Raw genomic sequence first — 20,872 nt, forward strand, 5'->3', positions numbered from 1 at the left:
TCTAAATGGTATATTATTATTATTTTTATCTTATGTCATTTTATTCACTTAATTACAAAGCTTAATTATAAGAATACAATATTTTGCATTAAATACACTAAAATATTATATAAACAAAATATAACTTTACTATTCCTAGTTTTAAAAAATGTATTCAAATAAATCAAGATTATATATTTTTTATTATACATGATAAAAAATCTAAACAGCAATTTTTACCTTTTGTTAAATTTAATATTTTAATAATAATTTAAAAGATACGATATTAAAGCAATAGCAGTCATAAGAATGACGTTCATTGATTCTAAATTGGTAGAACTATTTGGGTGTTCCTCGTTTGCAGATTCCGAAATTATTAATTCCATAATTTTCTCACCGTTAGTTTTGAACCAGAATAAGTTAGTTTCTGCGGTATTAAGAGCAGAAACTAATCTCGATCTGATGGTTGGAGGATATAGATCTATATTATGTTCAATAAAGTATGTCAACTAGAAAAAAAGAGAAGAATATATATTATTATTATTTAATCTATTATTCAGAAAAATTATCTAATATATAATTGTCATACTTTTAAATAATTAAATAATGATAATAGTTAATATAGCGCTGTGAAACACATTTTAATATTGTAATACCGACATGTAATTTAATTAATGTAAAACAAGTCTGATTAAGTTTTTCTCTTTAAAATTAAATCTTTCGTCATTTTTCATTAAATAAGAATTCTGAATCATACCTGGTTGTATTGATCCTCGCTCGATACATACGATGCCACATTAGCAAATATATCTGCGATATTATTCCATGTTCCGAAACTGTAACAAAAATGTACAAGTAAAAATTTTATTACTACAATTGCAACTGATAGCGCTGTAATGATACTTACTATTCATATAATTTTTCGATATTTGTTATTAAAAAGTCAATGGTAACGTTTACTCCTATTGGACTTGCGCTGTATACAGAAGTAAATACCGCTGAAACATCTTGTCGGCGAAAGACAGCATTTGCAGGATCGTATTTTTCAATAGCTATATGTAAGTAACTGTTAAACAAATTGTGAATTAAGTAATTATAAATACACGTATAATTGCTCAGGGTTCGAATTAATAATTAAAAAGATTATTATGGCTATTCTATTGTAGTTTTATAATATAAATATAAAAAGAAAATATATTTTATAATAACAAATATGTTTACTAAAAATGTTAAATATTTTAGCTAATTTTGTTTGAATTAATTATTTTAAGTATTAAGAGTGTAAACATTAAATTAAAATTATATTTGTAAACAAAATTTTCTTGTTTTTAGAGTAAGTTATGTCATTGTTGCATCATCTGTTTAGAGACTTACTTTCGAAGCACCACCTTATTTATTGAGCATCCGAGTGCATTTATAATGATCTTTTTCTCTGTTTGAAAATTCGTCTGTAGATACTGAGACCACAAGAATATCCAATCATCTACTCTTCCTTGTTTTATTGCGGTGCAATAAACAGCTGGTCGTGCATTACGTGGAATTCTATATAAATAAGAAAATTATAAATTTTATAATAAATTAAAGTATAAATTAATTTTATAATTAATATAAATGCATTGATAATTTAATTTTATAATCAATAAATGCATTGATAATTTAATTTTCTATCTAATTTATAACATAATCCTACGTTCCTACATAATCATTTAAATAAACTCTAAAAATATAAAAATTTATAATTCTAATTTTTTTCTAGAAGTTTTTTATATTATAATTTTCTAAGATAATTTTAAATCTAAACAATAGGTATATGTGTATTATTTTTAATTACTTATTTCGACGTTTTAAAAATAAAAACGCCATAATTATGTGATATTGTTCGCAATATATTAAATTAATTAAAAAAATTTTTAACTTAATTTATTGGCTCATTGCCCTGTTTCTCTATATTAGTTGTTTTAAAAATAAAAATTTCTAATTTTTATATAAACCAAGATGAAGACACATGAAAGTACATATGTCAGATACTTAGAATTAAAACAAATGTCATAATGTAATAATTATTACTCAAAATTTGTTAAAATCTTACCGTTCGGAATTATAACGCCACGCCGTAAATAGGTCTACAGATTTTTTTATACACTCTGTTTTACTTAACTTGCAAGCCCATGCGAGAATCATTTCCCGATTTAACTTATTTAAATGATCATCATTATCGCGATCATTGAATCCTATATTATCATACATTTTAGACAATAATTTCAATACGTATTTATTTAAATTCTCCTGGAAATTCTTCTCCTTGTTTAAATCTTGCTGTTCAAATCTTCTATAGATATATGATATGCCATTGAAAAATGCTTTCCAAGGTAAATGATTTGTTTCACGTTCCAAATATGCCAATGCTCTTATCAGTAAATTGTACTCTACATAATTAGCACGAGCCAAATTGAAGAGATCATCTATAATTTGTGCACGATTCAAAACATGAATATCTTCGAAATTGTTACTATTTAGCGTGCTAATTAATGCATTCCATGAGGAGTTATCGTAATTAACACGATAGAAGCCAGTTTGTTTGTAATTCACGATGAACCAATCGTTAAGAGAATTAATAAATATTCTCTCAGGTTTCGGTCCTAGCAATATTTTGCTTTTTAAAGATACACCGGCATACAGGTCGGATGAAACGAATATATCAATTGGTATCCAATAAAATTCATCGCTAGAGATATTTCTATTATCTATCAAGAATCGTTTCTACAACAAGTTATAGAATTTTAGAAGTAGATGTGAGGAAATGCTAGAGAAGAGTTTAATAAAAACTGTATAATGTTACCTGAGTAAGCGTTAGTATATTATTATTTAATGTAGCATATACAACGGGATATCCTGGTTGATTTGTCCAAGTATTCACAACTTCCTCGACGCTTGCATTTCTATTGCCAATTGGTATCCATACAAATGACTCGAAACTTTCCCATAAATCTGTAGGACGTGCTGTAAGATACTTTCGTTTCGTTAAATAATCACGGAGTGCCAATATGTGAGCTTCTTGGCCGACTGCGTTAAACATCATTCGTAAGACACTAGCGGCTAAAATAAAAAAAAATGTATAAATATTTTAATATTAAATATTAAAATATTTTTAAAAAATGTTGAGTTTTGAATATCATACATGTATAATACATATATAAACTACTTAATTTAATAATAAAGTATTTTGTAAAACAAAATCATATTATATATTATAATTGTTTTTAGAATAATAACTTTATAATAGTAAATTTTCAAATAACAATTATATATAATAATTTGTTATACAATAATAAATTTGTATTTTGTATAAGTGTTTATTTGTTTAATATTATCTGTTACGTATAATTACGTTTAATTATTATAATCTTTATATGAAATTATATCATACATACATTTTCCATAAGTAACGTAGTCAAAAATACCGGCTATTTCTTCCGGTGTTTCGACAGGATTTGTCATTGGGTGTGTTGAAATAGAAGCATCTTGTGATAGAGCAGAATGCAATTCGTAAACCACGAATTGATCCATGAACTTGTAGTCTGGTAATATCTAAGAACGTGAAGATAAAATTATTATTATTTGAAAATTTTTATATTATTATTTATAATATCTGGGTTCTTTATAATATTTAAAAAATTTAATTTTACAATAAACTGACACGTTTTCTTAAATATTTAAACAATTTTAAAAGTAAAAGAATTAAATGTTAGTTGATTTCTCTCTCTCTCTTTCTCTCTCTCTCTCTCTCTCTCTCTCTCTCTCTCTCTCTTTCTTCTCCCTAGCATTTTTTATGAAAAATGAATTAATTTTGTTGTATCTTAAATATAAAATATTACGTACTCGATCGGCTGTAAACGCTTCGAAATATTGTGCGAAACCTTCGTTGAGCCAAATATAATCCCACCAGTCGCAAGTAACGAGATCTCCAAACCACATATGAGTAAGTTCGTGCGCTATTACAGTAATTAGGTATCTTTCATATGTGGCTGTAATTCCTTCTTTGTCGTAGAAAAGTCCATACTCGCTGATAAAAAAAATCAGATTACTTATACAGTATAGAAATTATCTGCATATAAAATCTAAATTTTAATAGATAACATATGTATACCTGTTTCAATAATCATTAAGGAAAAATAATATTACCGGAAAGTAGCAAGGCCCCAGTTTTCCATTGCGCCCATAGAGAAATCTGGAATTCCTATTAAGTCCAGCTTAGGTAAAGTATAATTAATGTTCGTAATATTCTGCAATTCGTCAATAATTTTTACACCGATATCTCGAGCGTATGTGCCATATGTCGCGACTTCCGGTCTACCCCATACGTTGAGAGTTACATTTTCAGGCTCAACCGCTGGTTTAAATTCGGAGACAACGAATGCAACCAGATATGTTGACATACTGGCATTGCTAGTGATGAATATGTCCCACGTATAATTATCGTTCCTAAGTAACAAATGATTATAATAATATAAAGCTGTTAATATATTTAGATATTTTTTATATTTAAAAATTATACTGTGAAGCATGTAGTAATAGCAAAAAGTGTATTAAATACATTTTTAATTATATTTACTCTGAATCTTTAGTTTCTGTCAAGCGTGGCATATTACTTAGCGAGTTGTAATTATTTGGCCTCCGAATATTAATTGTGAAATTTGATTTAAACGCTGGTTCATCGAAGCAAGGGAAAGCTTGTCTAGCATACGTAGGCTCAAAGTGTGTTGTAGCCAGCCAACTGTAAGAAAACAAACAAATTAAATATTAAAAACTAGTATAATTAATTTTAAATATTGTATTACTTCTACTCATTAACATTTATATTAGGTCATAGTTAATAAGAGTACAATTATAAAATTCAAAAGTGAAATTACAAATTGCTTTAATTTTCTTTTAATAAATTTCATTAGATACATATTAATTATTTATTATTGTATATTATAATAATGTAGATGTTATACTTACTGTTGTACTCCGTCACTATCTAAATATGAACTACGATAAAATCCAGTCATTTCATCATTAAGAGTTCCGTTAAATTGAATTTCCGCTATTATTTTCTCATTTGTATGTACGTAGTTGGATAAATATATTCTTAGTTGTTGCGCGACATGTTTTGTCGTATAATTCTGTATTTCAATTTTTGTGCCATTTCTGAAGACTATGACATTTAAGATGTTGAGTTTGTGAGAATTAAGAACTATCAAAGTAGTATTTTCTTGAACTGTCATGTGTATTTCCACTTTTCCTGTAAAAGTGCCCTCTTCCATGTAAGGTATGAGATATATGTTGTACAGTTTTGGAATGAGAGTTTTCGGCAAACGATATATGTTACTGGGAAATACATTGTCCAATGCTTCAAAAATTACTGGAACTTTTCTTTCATACCAATCAAATTCATTCTTCGCCGTTGTCAAATAGGAAGCGACAGATTTCTCGAATTCTGGTTCTTTTTGAACCAGAAAGTTAAGTAATTTTTGGTACTACAAGGAAAAAAAAAAACTTTTTATTGCATGAATAGATATTTATTGATTAATTATAAAGTATTCTTCTAAATTATATTTTATTAAAGCTTCGTTTCATTTATATAAAATTTTGGTAAAAATTATAATATAGAGAAATTTTATATATTTTGAAGAGTTTAAATTGACATTTTAAACGAAAATTTAAATAAAGCTTTATTAATTGCAAATATTTTATTTTATTTTATTATTAAATTGTTTCCTTAATATTTAATAAAATGTATATCACATACACATATAAGGAAAAATTATTTATTTATTTACATTATTTCATATAAAAATCTTGTAGAATTTAAGATATTTCTTTTGCAATTTTGATTAAATAAAATTAAGTTAAAATAATATGATAATAAATTACCTGATCGTAGAGCTCATAAGTAGATAATCTGCTTGCCAAAGCGTTCACTATATTTGCAATTTTTGTATAATCATCGAAACTATAAACACAAACATACACACAAAAAAATGGTATGTTATTTATATTACAGTATTAGAATTTTTATAATTGCACAAAATGATTTACTTACTTTCGGTGCAGTATATCATCGTAATACATTTGAATTACTTTCATGACAACTTCAACGCCAATTAAACTTGCATCATATACGCTTGAGAATACTTTTGCACTATCTTGATACCGTATTTGTGAATTCTCCATAACTGCCTCTTGTAATAATCTTTATTTAATATAATAAATAAATAAATTTGTTATCATTAATGCAATTAATCTAGCATTACATTAAAAAAAAATTATTTACTTAATAAATTGTCTGTTATTCGTAAAGTCAATATAATGGCAAGAATATAAATATTAGAAAATTTATCAAATATGTTGTTTCTTACGTTGTAATTTTTATGCAACATACGCTGTTATTATATCTCATAAAATAATTAATAAGTATAGATATACTTTATGGATGCCATTCAATAATTTTTTACGAGTTTTTGATACAGACAATAAAAAGAATATGATTGCATACTTACATTTCTAAAATATCTTTATTTTCTGAACAAGCCAAAGAGTTAAGAATTACAAGTTTATCTGTGATTACATTGCTATATAAATATTCCTTCCAGAGAAAAGTGTAACTATTATTTGTCTTATCCATTTTCATGGCTGTACAATAAACAACATCGCGGTAATTTGGTGGTATTCTGTAAAAAAAATTGATAATTTAAATACGGTTATATGTATTACATATATCTCATCCTTATTTATATCTTAATTTTTTTATTACTTAAACTTTTTACGTAATTACATTTAAGAATTATGTATAGGATAGCTTTATAAAATAAAGGAATATGTTTTAATTTGTCTTTAGACTTACATTTTTGAATGTTGCTTCTGTTGGAAATATTTTGCAGCATAGAATTTACAATCAGCTATATCTAATTCACAAGCCCATTTGCGAGTATGTATTCTTAATATTTTAGTGAGATTGTTATCGTCTATGTGATCTTCAAAGCCTATTCGTGTATAAAGTTGTTCTATTAACGATGTTATCCATTTCTGGAAAAATCATACATATTAATCTTTCTTTGTGGAATAATTTACAAAAGTTTTTTTAAAAATAAATCTAAAAAAACTGAATAAAACGATTCAAAAATTTAAATTATAACATACGTACTTTATATATGCCTTCATTATCGCGTCCTGCAAAACGATTGTTTAAGTAAGGCAAATTATTGAAGAACGCACGCCAAGGGAAATAATTATTTTCTTTTTCCAAATACATTGTAGCAGATATAACAGTTTTATAGTCGATATAATCTGCTCTTGCAAGATTCATAAGATCATCAATTAATGCTGCGCGATTGATTTCGTGAATTGTCTCAATATCCTGATTTTTAAGATAATCAATCAGTTTCATCCAATGTTGTTCATTATAATTTACACGATAATAACCTAAAAAAAATGTAAACATTTTTTAATGCAAAAATATCAAAATAGCGAACATCATCGAATAATGCAGCTGCACACACATTAAAAATTATTAAATATTAAACTTTTTTAATTTATCATTCTTTCTGGCTTGTTCTACTTATACGGCACAAAAGTTGCAGTAATATTGCAGCAATGTTGCTGCAAGCAACTGTGCTGTACGGGTAGTTTCTAATTTGGTTTACATATAATTACCTGATTGCTGGTTGTTGAATATTAAAAGTGATTCTGGTGGTAAGTCCGATGGTTTTTTTATTATTGTCAATTTTTCTTTTAACCATAATTTTGGCGTGGTATTAAAATAATTAAAGTCTGAACTATTCTGAACTAATGCCCATGTAATTGGAATATGCCATATAGTATCATCAAGAGCATTTTCATATTCTTTAAGGAAGAAACGTTTTTGTGTCATAACTATAAAATCTTTTGTAATAGAGACATCAACGATGGGATATCCAGGTTGAGTTGTCCATTTGTCTAAGATAACTTTCACATTGTCTTTTAGTCCTTTCTTATCTACTTTTAGTTGAAGTGATTCATACAAGTGGTCCGGTATAGCAAAGTTATATTTTCTAAGAAATTAATTATAAAGTGATTTATTCTATCTGACAAAAATATCCGTATAAAGAATAGAATTTTAAATTGTTATATATCTTGAATATTAAAACGATAGCTTCTCGTCTTTCTAAATAAATTATTTGTCATAAATAGTTTATTTATTTACAGTTACTTAATCATAATTCATTTGTTTTTTAGATAAACTTTAGCTATATATATATTTATATATATATATATACATGTTATGTACATATTAAAAACCTACTCAGTTAATTAAAAATTTCTTTTGTATCGGAATAATGTTTAAATTTAGCAGATAATGTGTTTATCCAAACAATTAGAAATATGAAAACGTGTATTAATTACATTTTGCAGTTTCTAAACCCACATTTTTATTTAGCTAAATTTATTTGTAACTGAAACATGACAATTATTATAATATATAACAATTTAATTCAGTGAACGTTTGACAATTACCAGTTAAAATTAGAAAACTTTCCATTTGTTAAAAAGAATATTTATAATAAAAAAAGATATTATTATTATATACCGTTTGTTCAGATAGTCAATTAATGCCTCATTGAACACGTCGGTTCCGTATGTTTTTTCGATCATTCTTAATATGCTACCACCTTTTGCATAAGTGATTGTATCAAATATATTTTGAATTTCATGAGGAGTTGTTACATTATGACTCATGGGATGTGTAGAGAAGGAACTATCTGCTTTGAAAGCAGAATGTACTTGGTCAACCACAAATTGCGATATCAACGTATCATCATTAAATGCCTGAAATGTAAATAATAAATTTATTATTTGAGAAACTTTTATTACTAAGTGCGTAGTATTCTTATTTTAATTTATTTAATTATTATACTAAAATGTTCAATAGAAGGATATGTACAGAAAAATGCAATTGTCATATTTGCAATCTAAAAATATCTTAAACATTTTTGTAATCCTTAGAAAAATTTTGTATGCATTAAAAATTTAAATTTCAAATAATTATAAATCGACATTACATTGAAGGAGTGTATTAATTACGTACACGAGCAGGAGCATGATATTCGAAGTATCTAGCAAATCCTTCGTTCAACCACACGTACTTCCACCACAGAGGACTGACTAAATTTCCGAACCATTGATGGGAGATTTCATGAGCAATCACGTTTCTGATATCTTGTTGGTTTGTGATCGGTGAATGATTCTCGTCATATAACATACTCGTTTCCCTATATGTTAAAAGACCCCAATTTTCCATTGCGCCTGATCCAAAATCAGGTAGTGCAGCCATATAGAGTTTTGAAAGTGGATATTTCTGATCGTACGTTATTTCGAAGAAGTTTATCAATTGATACATTACAGATAGAGCGTAGTCGGTTTGATTGATGGCGTTGGGACGTGCGTATACAGCTAATTTAGTTCCATTTATTTGTTCAAATTTATGATCAAAATCGGAAACAATAACTGCCACTAAATATGTTGACATCGGTACTGACTCAAAGAAAGTATGTGATGTACCACCATCGCTGTAACCATTTTTTAAAGAATTAATTAACACTTTTGTGTTTGAGTGAGATTTATAATGTGTGATGTAATTTTGTTCTCAAAATGGCAAATGCACACTTATAATGTTCTCTATTTTTAATATTGTAATACTTTTTAACGAATTGATATTCCAAATACACAATATTTTTAAGGTACATTTTTGTATTAAAAATATTAATATTAATATTTATTAATATTAAACTTTTTCTATTTTTTATTAGAGACAAGAAATATAATATTAAAATATAATGTAATAATATAATACTAAAATAAAATGTTTGCAATTGATTATAGAAAATTGTAAGAAAGAGATCCAGTTAAATTCTTCTTAAGAAATATATTATACATACATTATCTTGTATTCCTGTTGTGGCATATTACTGATAGGTTTATAACCATCTTTCTCTAACACGATAACTTGAATAGTGAATTTCGCTTTCATTGCTGGTTCATCAAAGCAAGGAAACATTTTTCTAGCTCCAACGGGTTCCAAATGCGAGGCTGCAAGCCATCTAGTACATCAAACATTTAACATTTAATTTTTAATGTAAGAATTTTAGTCAGTATAACTCCGATATATACGCCGCACCTAACAAAAACTTAATTTACTAAATGTTAATTACTATGTTTAAAATGAACTATACCGGTAAAAAGTATGTATTGTTCGTAGGGATGGAATATATGACTATTCATAGGTAAGATGTATAGCGTATGAAAAATTTATAAATAATGCTTAAAAATAAAAAGTAAAATAACCAAATCTATAAAATGTGTTTACAAAATTTTATTAATGAACAAGAATGATAAATATGTATATAAAATAATAGATAATAATTATATAATCTTTTGTATATATTACAAGTGTTATGATATGTACATGATTCGTGTAATATTGAAATGCATTTATTACACGAATTCTAATCCGCATTTTATATGCTTTCATAGAACATAAATCCTATCCGTTAAAAATGCCGTACGTCCTAAACAGGTAGTATATACAAGATATTGAGTGAATAAAGAATATAAGAGCTAAGTACTCGTATTTTACTACATTCCATCCTATAGTATCTGTACACTTACATGTATATTACCAAATAATCATTACGCCTTTTGCAATCTCTATAATAATTATTTTATGTAAGTTATGATATATGATTATACTACTTACTATATTCACAAATCAATTCCATTAATACTAATTTTATTAATATTAACAGTAAAGAACTGAAATCATAACATAACATTAATATAACATATATAAAGGCATATAATAGAGTGGTTGCGTGCAAATTACTCCCACTCCTTCTATTTTTTCTGACTTCTGCGGTGTAAATCTCCGCGCGGCGTAAATACCGGAGTTATCCTATAAATAAAAAGAAATAAGATATAAAAAAAGTATTTCTTTACTTTTCTTATATTTGTCTCCTTTAATTTTTTAAATCTATTTAATGAAAATAATAACTTAAAATTTAAAATAAAATTATTGTTAAGGCGTTATTATAAAATAATTATTAATATAAAATAAATTATAGTAAATAATAGTAAATATGTTAATTTTTAGAAAGTTTTAAAGTTTTTATAAAAACACGAATTTTTAAAAATAAAAAGCATATTAAAAAAATATTTAACACGATAACTTGATTGACGCAAATTGAAGAAATAATACCATAATAATAATGTTCAACATTACCTGGCTCCTTTTTCACTCTCGTAAGAACTTTTGTAAAAGCCACGAAGCTCATCATTCAAATGACCTGTGTATTTAATTTTGATGTTCAATTTAGTTCCAGTAGTTAGTTTTTTTGCGAGATATATCTTGTAGAAGTCATATCGATCTACGAATTTTTCCTTTAAGATTTTCACTGTTGCCTGATCGGCCTTCACAGTTACTCCGTGAGGTTCAATTTCCGATGAGTGTAAAATAATATGACTTGTTGGTTCCGTTACGTCTGCTTTGATCGTCACCTTTCCATCGAAGGTAAAATTTCCATCAAGATGAGGCGTAAGGGAAATAAAATAATGTTTAGGACTTATATTGTTGGGTAGGCGAAATTCTAAGTTGTCGTTTGTTTGCATCCATTGAGTTGTAGATGTCGAATAGGAGTAAAACCAATCTAATTCATATTTAGCGACCTTTAAGGAGTTCATCAGAGATTTTTGGATCGATGCAAAGTTTATCTCGTGATCATTTATGAATTTTTCGAATTTGTTTACTAATCGTTCGGTAGAGAAACGCTGCGATGCTGCATTGAGGATTGCGGCTATTGTACCCTGTCCTCCATAGCTAAAAGGAGAGTTGCATACTTATAAATCATAGCATGATCTTTTTTCAATACATCCCTCAATATTGTTTAAATAACATTTTGTAGAATTCAAAATAACTCGAAAAAAATATATATTATAGAGTACGTTATGTATATGATAACACATATTAATACGCAGATACATTAATAATACATTGCGTTTATTTATGCAATTAAATGTTACTTGTATTCTGTTGTGTTGATGTTCAATATGGTTCTAATAGTTCTCATTATAATTTATAAATTTAATATTGTATAAAATTATACTGCATTATAAAAATATTAGACAACTTACTATTCTTCCATTTTTTGGTAATAGTTTTCAACAAAATCAAGAACATATTCTGCGCCAAGTATACCAGAGTTATAAACGGCTGCAAAGACGCTTGTACTATCCTGTTTGCGAATTCGGCTGGTATGATAACCGCTAATAGCAGAATCCAGATATCTACACGAAAATAATAGTAATTAATTTGGAAAGAAAAAATATATAGTATACATACAATATTTGCTTAAACTCTATCGTAGCGCTATTTTCTTCTGTATCAGAATTACGATTATGTAGGCCAAATATTAACACTACCGAGAATAATAAAAAAATTTTAATTACTTGTATTTTATTAATATAAACATTTTTAATTATATAATGAAAGATAATAATAGATAATAATAATTGACTCGTATGATTTAAAAATCGAGGAAAGTGTAAAGTGTAAAGCCTAATCGAGTCTTGAAAACAAATTTTTAATTATATCAATTGATTAGATAAAGTTTAAGCTGGATAGCTTATTATCTACAATAAATATTATAATACAAGTAATCTTTATTTTATTACTTTAAATAACAGTACTTCCATACATTGAGCGGTAGTTTTAAACAATGTTTTAACGTATATTTCAAGACTTACTTTTCCAAGATAGTAGTATTCTGACTGCATCCCAAAGCTTTTAAAATGACCATTTGGTCGGTCGCACAATCGGAATCAATGTATTCCTGCCACAAAAATTCCCAATCTTCAGAAGTTCCATGTTTTATGGCTGTGCAGTATGCTATGGGTCTTTCATTCGGTTTGATGCTATTGAATATTAAACAATTTGATATATTAGCTAAATTATAATAAAATTATTTTAAATAAATTATAATCAATTTTTTTTAATATTATACGCAAAAGTTGAAATATTTTTTTTTTAATAGCTGTTTACGGAATAGATTGCAAAAAGTTTGTATATATGAGCCTTTTAGTTGCCAAATGACATAAGGCTTATGCTTATAAGGCATATATTATGTCAACTAAGGGGCTCATATATACATATATATATATAAAATACATATATATGTATACACACACATATAGATATACACAAACATTTTATAAAGATACTAGAAGCTACTGGAAAATTAAATTTTACTGTGTATATCATATGTATATACTATGGAGATCTTAATAAAAATGAGATAATGTTTCTATATTCTTACCGAGCAGTAGCATGTTCTCTCCACTGTTTGTATTTCTCTATGTAATTCATTACACATTCGTTATTGTCAAATTTATTACAGAGCCAATTATTCACCTCTTGTCGTAACAAAACTGTAAATCTGTCATCATTTTCGTTATCTTCATATCCTAGTTCAACGTTTATGGAATCGATAAGAGACAAGACATATGACTAAAAAAGAAATATGAAGTAAATATTGTTATGAAATAATGTATAACAGATTTGTTATTTTTTATTTAAATTTATATAAATATCTTAGAATTTTAATTGCTTAAATATGTATTTAAAAAAATTATTAATTGCAAGTTACTCAAAAAATGTGTATGACAGACAATGTAAATAGTTATAATTAAGATAAGTCTGTTTATTTAATTATGTACAAATTAGTGTTTTATAATTAACAAAAATCAACCTTAAAAAAGGAGTATGGAAGTTTGTATCCTTCAAATCGCTTATTTAGATATTCGAAACCATTAAATGCTGCTTTGAAGGGCAGATAATTAGTTTCTTTTTTAAGATAAAGTAATCCATCGAGAATCATATCATAATTTTGATATCCTGCTCTACCCAGATTTAATAGATCGTCTACAATGGCGGCTCTATTTAATACATGAATATCATCGAGATTGCCGTTTTTCAAGACATCGAAAATGTTTTGCCATCCACGGTTGTTATAATTTACACGATAAAAGCCTGCAATAAAAGTATCAAATTTTAGTAATTTTTATATAAAATATTTATGTAAATTCATCTAAGAATTATAATATTAACCCCCTCAATATCACACAATCATTTTCCGATCCTTTATATTGTATTTATACACGATGCGTCATTTGTATTTTGGTAATTTACATCACTTTTATATTATAAGTATACAAAAATTATTAAGTAATTTTGCATATACCATAACATCTTTAAAAAATTTGTAGGATTATAATTAAAAAATTGTATATAAATATTATAACTTTCAAATAAATATTATAATTACTTGTTGCTTCTAATATTTTAAACAAAAGAAATTCGATAGATACAAACAATTGTGTGTATTAAGATTTAAATTCTAAAAGTTTTTATTTAATATTTTTAATATATAATAAATACACATAATTATTATGTTAAAATATTTCTGTTTTTTTAAATGTAATACATCCCAGCAAAGTTAATAATAATTTAATAATTAATATAAAATAATAATATAATACTGTTTAATAAAATAAATGTATTAGATATTAGGATATTACTATTTACATATTTTGTAAGTTGTAAGTTATTTTTGTATGCAGTTGAAAACACTATTCTATACTAACCCGATGATTGAACATTGAATATAACCCATTCTTTTGGATCAATTTCGTAATAAACGGTGCTTCTTGCGGTAGATATCCAATATTTTGGGAGCATGTCATTGAAATCTGGTTTGCTTTGTGTAGCAAACGTTAGTGGGACAAACCAGGTGATATCCGTAGAAGTTTCATCGAAATTTCTCAGAAGAAAACGTTCTTGAGTAATATTCAATACACCATTGTCATTAATACCGATTGTTATAACAGGGTATCCGGCTTTTGTAGTCCAAGAATCCATTACTGTTTTTACGTCAATGTTTATTTTTGGATCTGTTTCGTCATTTATTTGATTTTTTATTGCTTCCCACAAAGCGTCTGGATGACCTAATCCTTTCTCTTTGCTAAAAAATACATTATGTCTTATAATAGTATAATCTTTAATACACATTAAGGAAAAGCGATATAGATTTTATGAAATATCAATTTAAAACGTTTCTAATTTATATAATATATATATAATCGAATAGTAATAAACCAATTTTTTGCGTAATCAAATAATATATGTTACAATTAATTTAATAATAAAAGCAAGAAATTAAAAATTTGTACATTCAATGAAAATAATCCATATAAATTGTGATATCAAATTAATTTAATCTCTTTTTCCAATTGTTTTTTGTTAAATTAGTTGTTCTTACAAGTTATTTCTGATTTTATAAGTTATGCAGTTTTCAATAAATATCTTAAAATTGAATAGTAAATCGATTAATTTTTTAAAAATACAATTAATTATAATTTACTGTAATATTTACTTATTTTGTATATAGCTTCTCAATGCTTCTTCAAAAATTTCATTTCCGAATATGAGACTCATCATACGCAGAATACTGGCTCCTTTGTTATAGGTAATAGAATCTCCCGTTTGTGCGATTTGCGATGTACTGGAAACGTCCCGAGTCATCGGAAGAGAAGATTCAAGACCGTCCGCTATTAATGCAGGTTGATGTTGATCTACTACGAATTGTTCCTTCATGTTCCATGCTTCCATGAGCTATAACAAACAAAAGTGAGTACAAAAACAAAATTAATTAATTAATTTTTTGTAAAATGTAAAAGATGTTAAAACATTTTATAACAAATTTTTTTTTACATTTCTTGATGTTGTTGTAGATGTCAAGGTATAAATCAAGTATTTATTTTTGAAATCGTTAATGTACTTAATCTATAATTATATTAATTGAGCAAAATTAAATTTTATAAGAAAAGTTACTTAGAGTTATAACATTTACATAAATATCGATTTTCTTTTCAAAATTACATTTCAACTATATTCGATGATGGTTATATAACAATAAAAATCTTACCTCCGCAGTACCGAAGTATTCAAAGTACGAAGCAAATGCTTCGCTAAGCCAAAGGTAGCTCCACCATTCTGGTGTTACTAAATTCCCGAACCACATATGCGCGAGTTCGTGAGCGATCACGGAAGCCACATCCTGCTGAGCTAATGCCGATGATTCTTCTTCATCATACAGCATATACCTCTCGCGATATGTCACCAATCCCCAATTTTCCATAGCTCCGGCATCAAAATCAGGTACGGCTACCATATCCATCTTAGGAAGTGTATAACTTTGATGAAATTTATCACCAAACAAATTGAGTGCTGCAGTGCCGATTTCCAAAGCATATTGGGTCTGACTGACAGTGGATGGTTTGGACCATACTTTAAATTTAAATGGATTTGAAATATCTTCACGATACTCGAATTCCGCAATCACAAAAGCCACTAAGTAAGTAGACATTGGGACGCTTTGATCGAAAACATCCCAGATCTTGCCACCAGGTATTCTTGAAAGCAAATGTACACATATATATTAAAGCAAAAAAATTCATTCAGAAAAGAAAACATATCGGTAGTTAAGTTTATTGATACTTACAATCTTTCACTTTTTATCATTGGCATATTACTGATAGTCTTATACTCATCGTCTCTTGCTATTCTTATTATAAATTTTGCCTTAAAACTCGGCTCGTCGAAGCATGGAAAGGCATGTCTCGCGTGTGTCGATTCAAATTGTGTTGCAGCTAGCCATCTAGTTTTAAACAGAGATTCGTATTAGGAAACATCATGACATTTACTGGAGATGATATATTTATGGCGTATAGTCTTTTTATTATTTCTTTTACTAATAAAATAGTCATATCACTTACTTCAATTCTCCATTTTTGTCGAAATAAGAACTCCTATAAAATCCGATCATGTCGTCGGACAAGATTCCACTGTACGCAAAGCTAATTACCATATTCTTATTTTTCGGAAGTGTACGGGGAACGGTGATAGTGTATTTTTCAGTAATATTGTCATACGAAGTCTCCAAGGCTGCATCTGCCGCGTATGTTATAATATTCACAGTTTCAATTGTAATTTTTCCCACATGCAGCGTAATATTGTTAGTCTCACTTTCTACTATAGCTTCAATTTTTGCTACTCCAGTAAATGAAAAGTTATCAAATCTTGGAGTCAGCATAATATCATACGAAAGGGGTTTAATGTTTGTTGGTAATCTATAGTCGATAGAGTCATCACTTTGTGAGATATCCAGATTTTGCGTAAATATACCTAGAAAATTATATAAGTTATCTTAAAGCCGCATAAACGAAATAATTTAAAAAATTATTCATGCAAAATTGTCACAAAATTAGACAAATAAAGTAATTGTATCGAAAATGTTCTTAGATTTATATAGATAGATAAAATTATTACTACTAATGACATTTAATTTTATAATGCTAAAATTTTATAGTAATACTCTTGTGAAATTCAAATTTATTTTTAAACACGGACAAATATTAAAAAGAACGCATGTTTGTTTATCTAAAATGCAAAAATATATAATTTTATGTATTAGGAGTATCAGCATTATATATACGTTTCAACTTTTTTATAAATATTTTTCGAAAGATTAATCGATACAAAATGTATGTATATTAAATATGAAATAGGCAGAATTACCATTGTGTAATGGGGAGCTGTGTGCTGTGTTTCCGCAGAGTAATGTGATTAGAGTGCAAAGGAACAAATAATCCCACAAGATCCTCATCTGAAAGGATTGTATAATTTTTCATGAATTCCGTATGAAAAAATATTAGTAGACACGTTATATGCATGAACACATGTGGATTTTTTTATTCAGTTAGTAATTTAATTAAATACACTGCATAAATATTTACTTTGTATTTTGTTTAAATAAAATTTGTCTCAATTATTTATTTTAAAAGAAATAAATAACTTGATAAAATACTTTTTGAAAAAATCTATGCGTGTACCTATTAAATTAAACGGAAAAGTTGTCTGTGAGATTTAATATTTTCAATATTTCTTACAGAGCAAACTTGTGTCGTTAACACAATATTCTTTCAAAAATTGAAAATTTTTACCTATTTACAAATTAAGTGTGCTTACCTTTACTAAAAGTGTCATTTCGTTTATGCCTATTTTACTATTTTTTCATGGTTTATATTTTATTTCACGATGTTATAAATGTCCGCAATTCTGTATAAATAAACAAAAGTTTATTAAATCCGTAATAATATGACGCCACAGAATAACTATTTCACCACTTTTCTAATATTTCAATCACATTTAAACAAAATAACGTTCTAAAAGGTTTGTGGTCACACTTCTATCGCCGACAATAGATGTATCCGATTTTCACAGCACGTTTCTAAATAATTTGCACGAATAGCTCTCGATCAAATGAGAGCTTATTAAATGCGTTTTGGTTTTTGTTACCCAGAGATTATCTATAGTATTATTGATATCTTATCACAGGATTGTCAATGACGATGCTGTAATTTTTTCATATAAAACTTTGTTATCACATGTATCTTTGCTTGCACAAAACGTTACGTGCTAAAACAAATCAATAATTAAATATCTAGAAAAAATACGCGAAAGTAACAACAAGATATTATAGATTAGAACTTGTGAGATTTATTATTACTAATTGTATCACTATACAATTGTCCGCAGTAAGTTCTCAAATCAATTTATATCGCTGATCTAAGATTAATGCAGTTTCCGTGTAGAGATACAACTTTATCAAATCAATCTCATATACCTTTAATATATCTTTAAGATTATTCTTAATATTTTATAAAACTATTTATAATATTTTATGAAAAAAACAAAGTTTTAAAATAATTAATAGATTATTATTAAATAATAAAATGATTAAATCAAAGACATAAAATTATTTAATTATATTAATCAAATTATATGATTTTATTAAAATTTCGTACTGCTTTATGAAAAATCGTAATATAAAATATCCTAATTTAAAAGATTATGTTAAAAACGTACAAATCAAGTTTTACCTCGTAGTAGTTCGTATCACAAAGCCACTGTCTTTACCGCGGAGCCACACAGCCCGACTACAAATCAAGTTTTACATTATATTTCATAATTAGAATTTGCACTTACTGATTATTACCTTTGAGATAATAAAAAAGTCTGATAAATAATATATATTTTTATAGAATAGAATACATTTGTAATGACATACAGCACAGTAACGTTTTAAAAATATATGGTATTTAAAACGTAAATGTTGGACGTTTTGGACATATTAAAAACATCCAACTTAAATCCATAAGTATATTAAAAACGTTTTAAAAACATCCACTGTTACCGTTTTCGACTTATTAAAAACATCCATTTTAGGACGAAATGGACTAAAACTGGATTAATCGATTATGCGTTCATATCGTCGACATCAAAACATCTTTATGAATCGCTGAAGAAGGCCCTGTGTGTGTGTGTATTGTGTGTGTGTGAGTTCCAAAACGTTCGATATTATTTTTATACTTTTATATATTTTTATTTTATGTCGGTTCTCTCTTAGTAATATTATAAACTAGAAATTTATTAATTAAAAAATCTTATTACCGCTCGATTTAGATTGTTTTTTCTTTATACTTTACAAACGAACATACAAATTAAACATATACATTAATAAATTACTTAAATTATAATGACAGGTAGAATATTTTACATATTATGTAAATATCTACCAGAGTAATGATATTGTAAGCAACTATATTATAAGAAATTACAATGAATTTTTAAAATGGTACATATCATCATAAATATATTTATATCATACATATATAATAAATTGTTTATGTATTTTGAAACGCTTATGTGCGCACGCGCACACTTTTATATAATAATCAAAGATTTTATAATTTCGCTTATAATAATGCGAAATTATTTTATTTAAAATTCTTTTGTTTTTAGAATTTTATTATATAGTTTCATTTTAATGAAAGAACTGATCTGCACTGGAAATTTCTATTAACTGATTTTCTTCTTTTATCTGTTATCTATGTACTTATATATGTAACATATATAACATTACATGTGACAACAGTGTATTTACCGTGATAATCTCTGTTCTCTATTATAAGTGTAGATGTAGAATTGCATTTAACGCAATATACAATACCCTTTTACTATATATCATATACAATATTATGATAAAGCGATATCACTTCTGATAATAATGAATAGCGAATGTAATACAAAAATATAATCTTGATTATTTTTAGTTTGTAACTTTATAATTTATGTTTTGTTTAAAGCGTCATCAAGAAAAAATATTTAAGTAGGATAGAAGTTTAATATATAAATGTTAACTTTATTTCTTGATATTTTGAACACATGCACACACGCACGAACGCACGCACGCATAGAGAGAGAGAGAGAGAGAGAGAGAGAGAGAGAGAGAGAGAGAGAGAGAGAAAGAGAGAGAGAAGATCTAATTATTCTCAGCTGAAAAAAATCACGTCATAAAATTACAAAATATGTAATATAATTGAAAAAAGTAAATCATGTACTGATTCGGAATAATCTGTTACGTATTTACTTGTCTTAATTATATGATTTTATTATGTAACTTTGTGACGTATTTTTTTTTAGTACATGGTTGCTCGTCTTTTTTCGTTTTTAGCACTTGATGCCGGAATATCAATTATAATTTTGAAAAGTATACATGTATTTCAGTATAGTTACACATTTTTTAATAATTAATTGTGTACATACGTAATAAATTTATAATTCTGCTTTTACATTAATATTGATTATAATATTTTCTAGTGAAGTATAATTAATAGTAATTGTTCTTAATTATATTATTGATCG

At 26.7% G+C, this 20,872-nt stretch overlaps 4 protein-coding genes across 4 annotated transcripts; all 4 read right to left on the reverse strand.

The window, feature by feature from the left end:
• Positions 1 to 239: 239 nt before the first annotated feature.
• On the reverse strand, positions 240 to 6,195 carry LOC108777309 (aminopeptidase N-like). The gene is made up of 13 exons (XM_018544150.1): positions 6,065 to 6,195; positions 5,896 to 5,974; positions 4,981 to 5,498; positions 4,592 to 4,753; positions 4,162 to 4,461; positions 3,859 to 4,042; positions 3,411 to 3,567; positions 2,819 to 3,075; positions 2,069 to 2,739; positions 1,354 to 1,521; positions 887 to 1,045; positions 737 to 815; positions 240 to 488 (listed from the first exon to the last, which is right to left on the reverse strand). Exons 1-13 carry the CDS (start codon positions 6,193 to 6,195, stop codon positions 240 to 242), a joined length of 3,114 nt encoding a protein of 1,037 aa, XP_018399652.1.
• Positions 6,196 to 7,150: 955 nt separating this feature from the next.
• LOC108777310 (aminopeptidase Ey-like) lies at positions 7,151 to 10,054 on the reverse strand. Its single transcript, XM_018544151.1, has 5 exons — positions 9,936 to 10,054; positions 9,086 to 9,566; positions 8,588 to 8,826; positions 7,675 to 8,051; positions 7,151 to 7,443 (listed from the first exon to the last, which is right to left on the reverse strand). Exons 1-5 carry the CDS (start codon positions 10,052 to 10,054, stop codon positions 7,151 to 7,153), a joined length of 1,509 nt encoding a protein of 502 aa, XP_018399653.1.
• Positions 10,055 to 10,833: 779 nt separating this feature from the next.
• On the reverse strand, positions 10,834 to 12,287 carry LOC108777420 (endoplasmic reticulum aminopeptidase 1). The gene is made up of 3 exons (XM_018544294.1): positions 12,184 to 12,287; positions 11,276 to 11,869; positions 10,834 to 10,948 (listed from the first exon to the last, which is right to left on the reverse strand). The coding sequence occupies exons 1-3, from the start codon at positions 12,192 to 12,194 to the stop codon at positions 10,891 to 10,893; spliced, it is 663 nt and encodes a 220-aa protein (XP_018399796.1). The 5' UTR covers positions 12,195 to 12,287; the 3' UTR covers positions 10,834 to 10,890.
• Positions 12,288 to 12,791: 504 nt separating this feature from the next.
• Positions 12,792 to 17,705, reverse strand: LOC108777311 (aminopeptidase Ey-like; the record flags this gene model as incomplete). The annotated part of the gene is made up of 9 exons (XM_018544152.1): positions 12,792 to 12,963; positions 13,365 to 13,555; positions 13,797 to 14,077; positions 14,692 to 15,068; positions 15,480 to 15,718; positions 16,032 to 16,518; positions 16,608 to 16,763; positions 16,882 to 17,290; positions 17,684 to 17,705. Coding segments are annotated over 9 exons (2,334 nt in total), but the record flags the coding sequence as incomplete, so codon positions are not given.
• Between the last annotated feature and the right edge of the window lie 3,167 nt (positions 17,706 to 20,872).

The sequence above is a fragment of the Cyphomyrmex costatus genome, unplaced genomic scaffold (genome assembly GCF_001594065.2).
Source record: "Cyphomyrmex costatus isolate MS0001 unplaced genomic scaffold, Ccosl1.0 scaffold43, whole genome shotgun sequence".
Taxonomy (NCBI): Eukaryota; Metazoa; Arthropoda; class Insecta; order Hymenoptera; family Formicidae; genus Cyphomyrmex; species Cyphomyrmex costatus.

Bases quoted from the DNA above. Each gene is read 5' to 3' on its own strand.
- LOC108777309 (XM_018544150.1), bottom strand. From the start codon at position 6,195: ATGGAGAATTCACAAATACGGTATCAAGATAGTGCAAAAGTATTCTCA. The intron at 3,568-3,858 runs GTACGTAATATT...TCACGTTCTTAG, and splicing joins AAGCGTTTACAGCCGATCGA to ATATTACCAGACTACAAGTT. The intron at 816-886 runs GTAAGTATCATT...TTTTTGTTACAG, and splicing joins ATCGAAAAATTATATGAATA to TTTCGGAACATGGAATAATA.
- LOC108777310 (XM_018544151.1), bottom strand. From the start codon at position 10,054: ATGTTTCCTTGCTTTGATGAACCAGCAATGAAAGCGAAATTCACTATT. The intron at 9,567-9,935 runs GTATGTATAATA...AAATGGTTACAG, and splicing joins CAACAGGAATACAAGATAAT to CGATGGTGGTACATCACATA. The intron at 8,052-8,587 runs GTATATAATAAT...TTAATTTCTTAG, and splicing joins ATTGACTATCTGAACAAACG to AAAATATAACTTTGCTATAC.
- LOC108777420 (XM_018544294.1), bottom strand. The intron at 10,949-11,275 runs GTAATGTTGAAC...TTTTATTTATAG, and splicing joins GAGAGTGAAAAAGGAGCCAG to GATAACTCCGGTATTTACGC.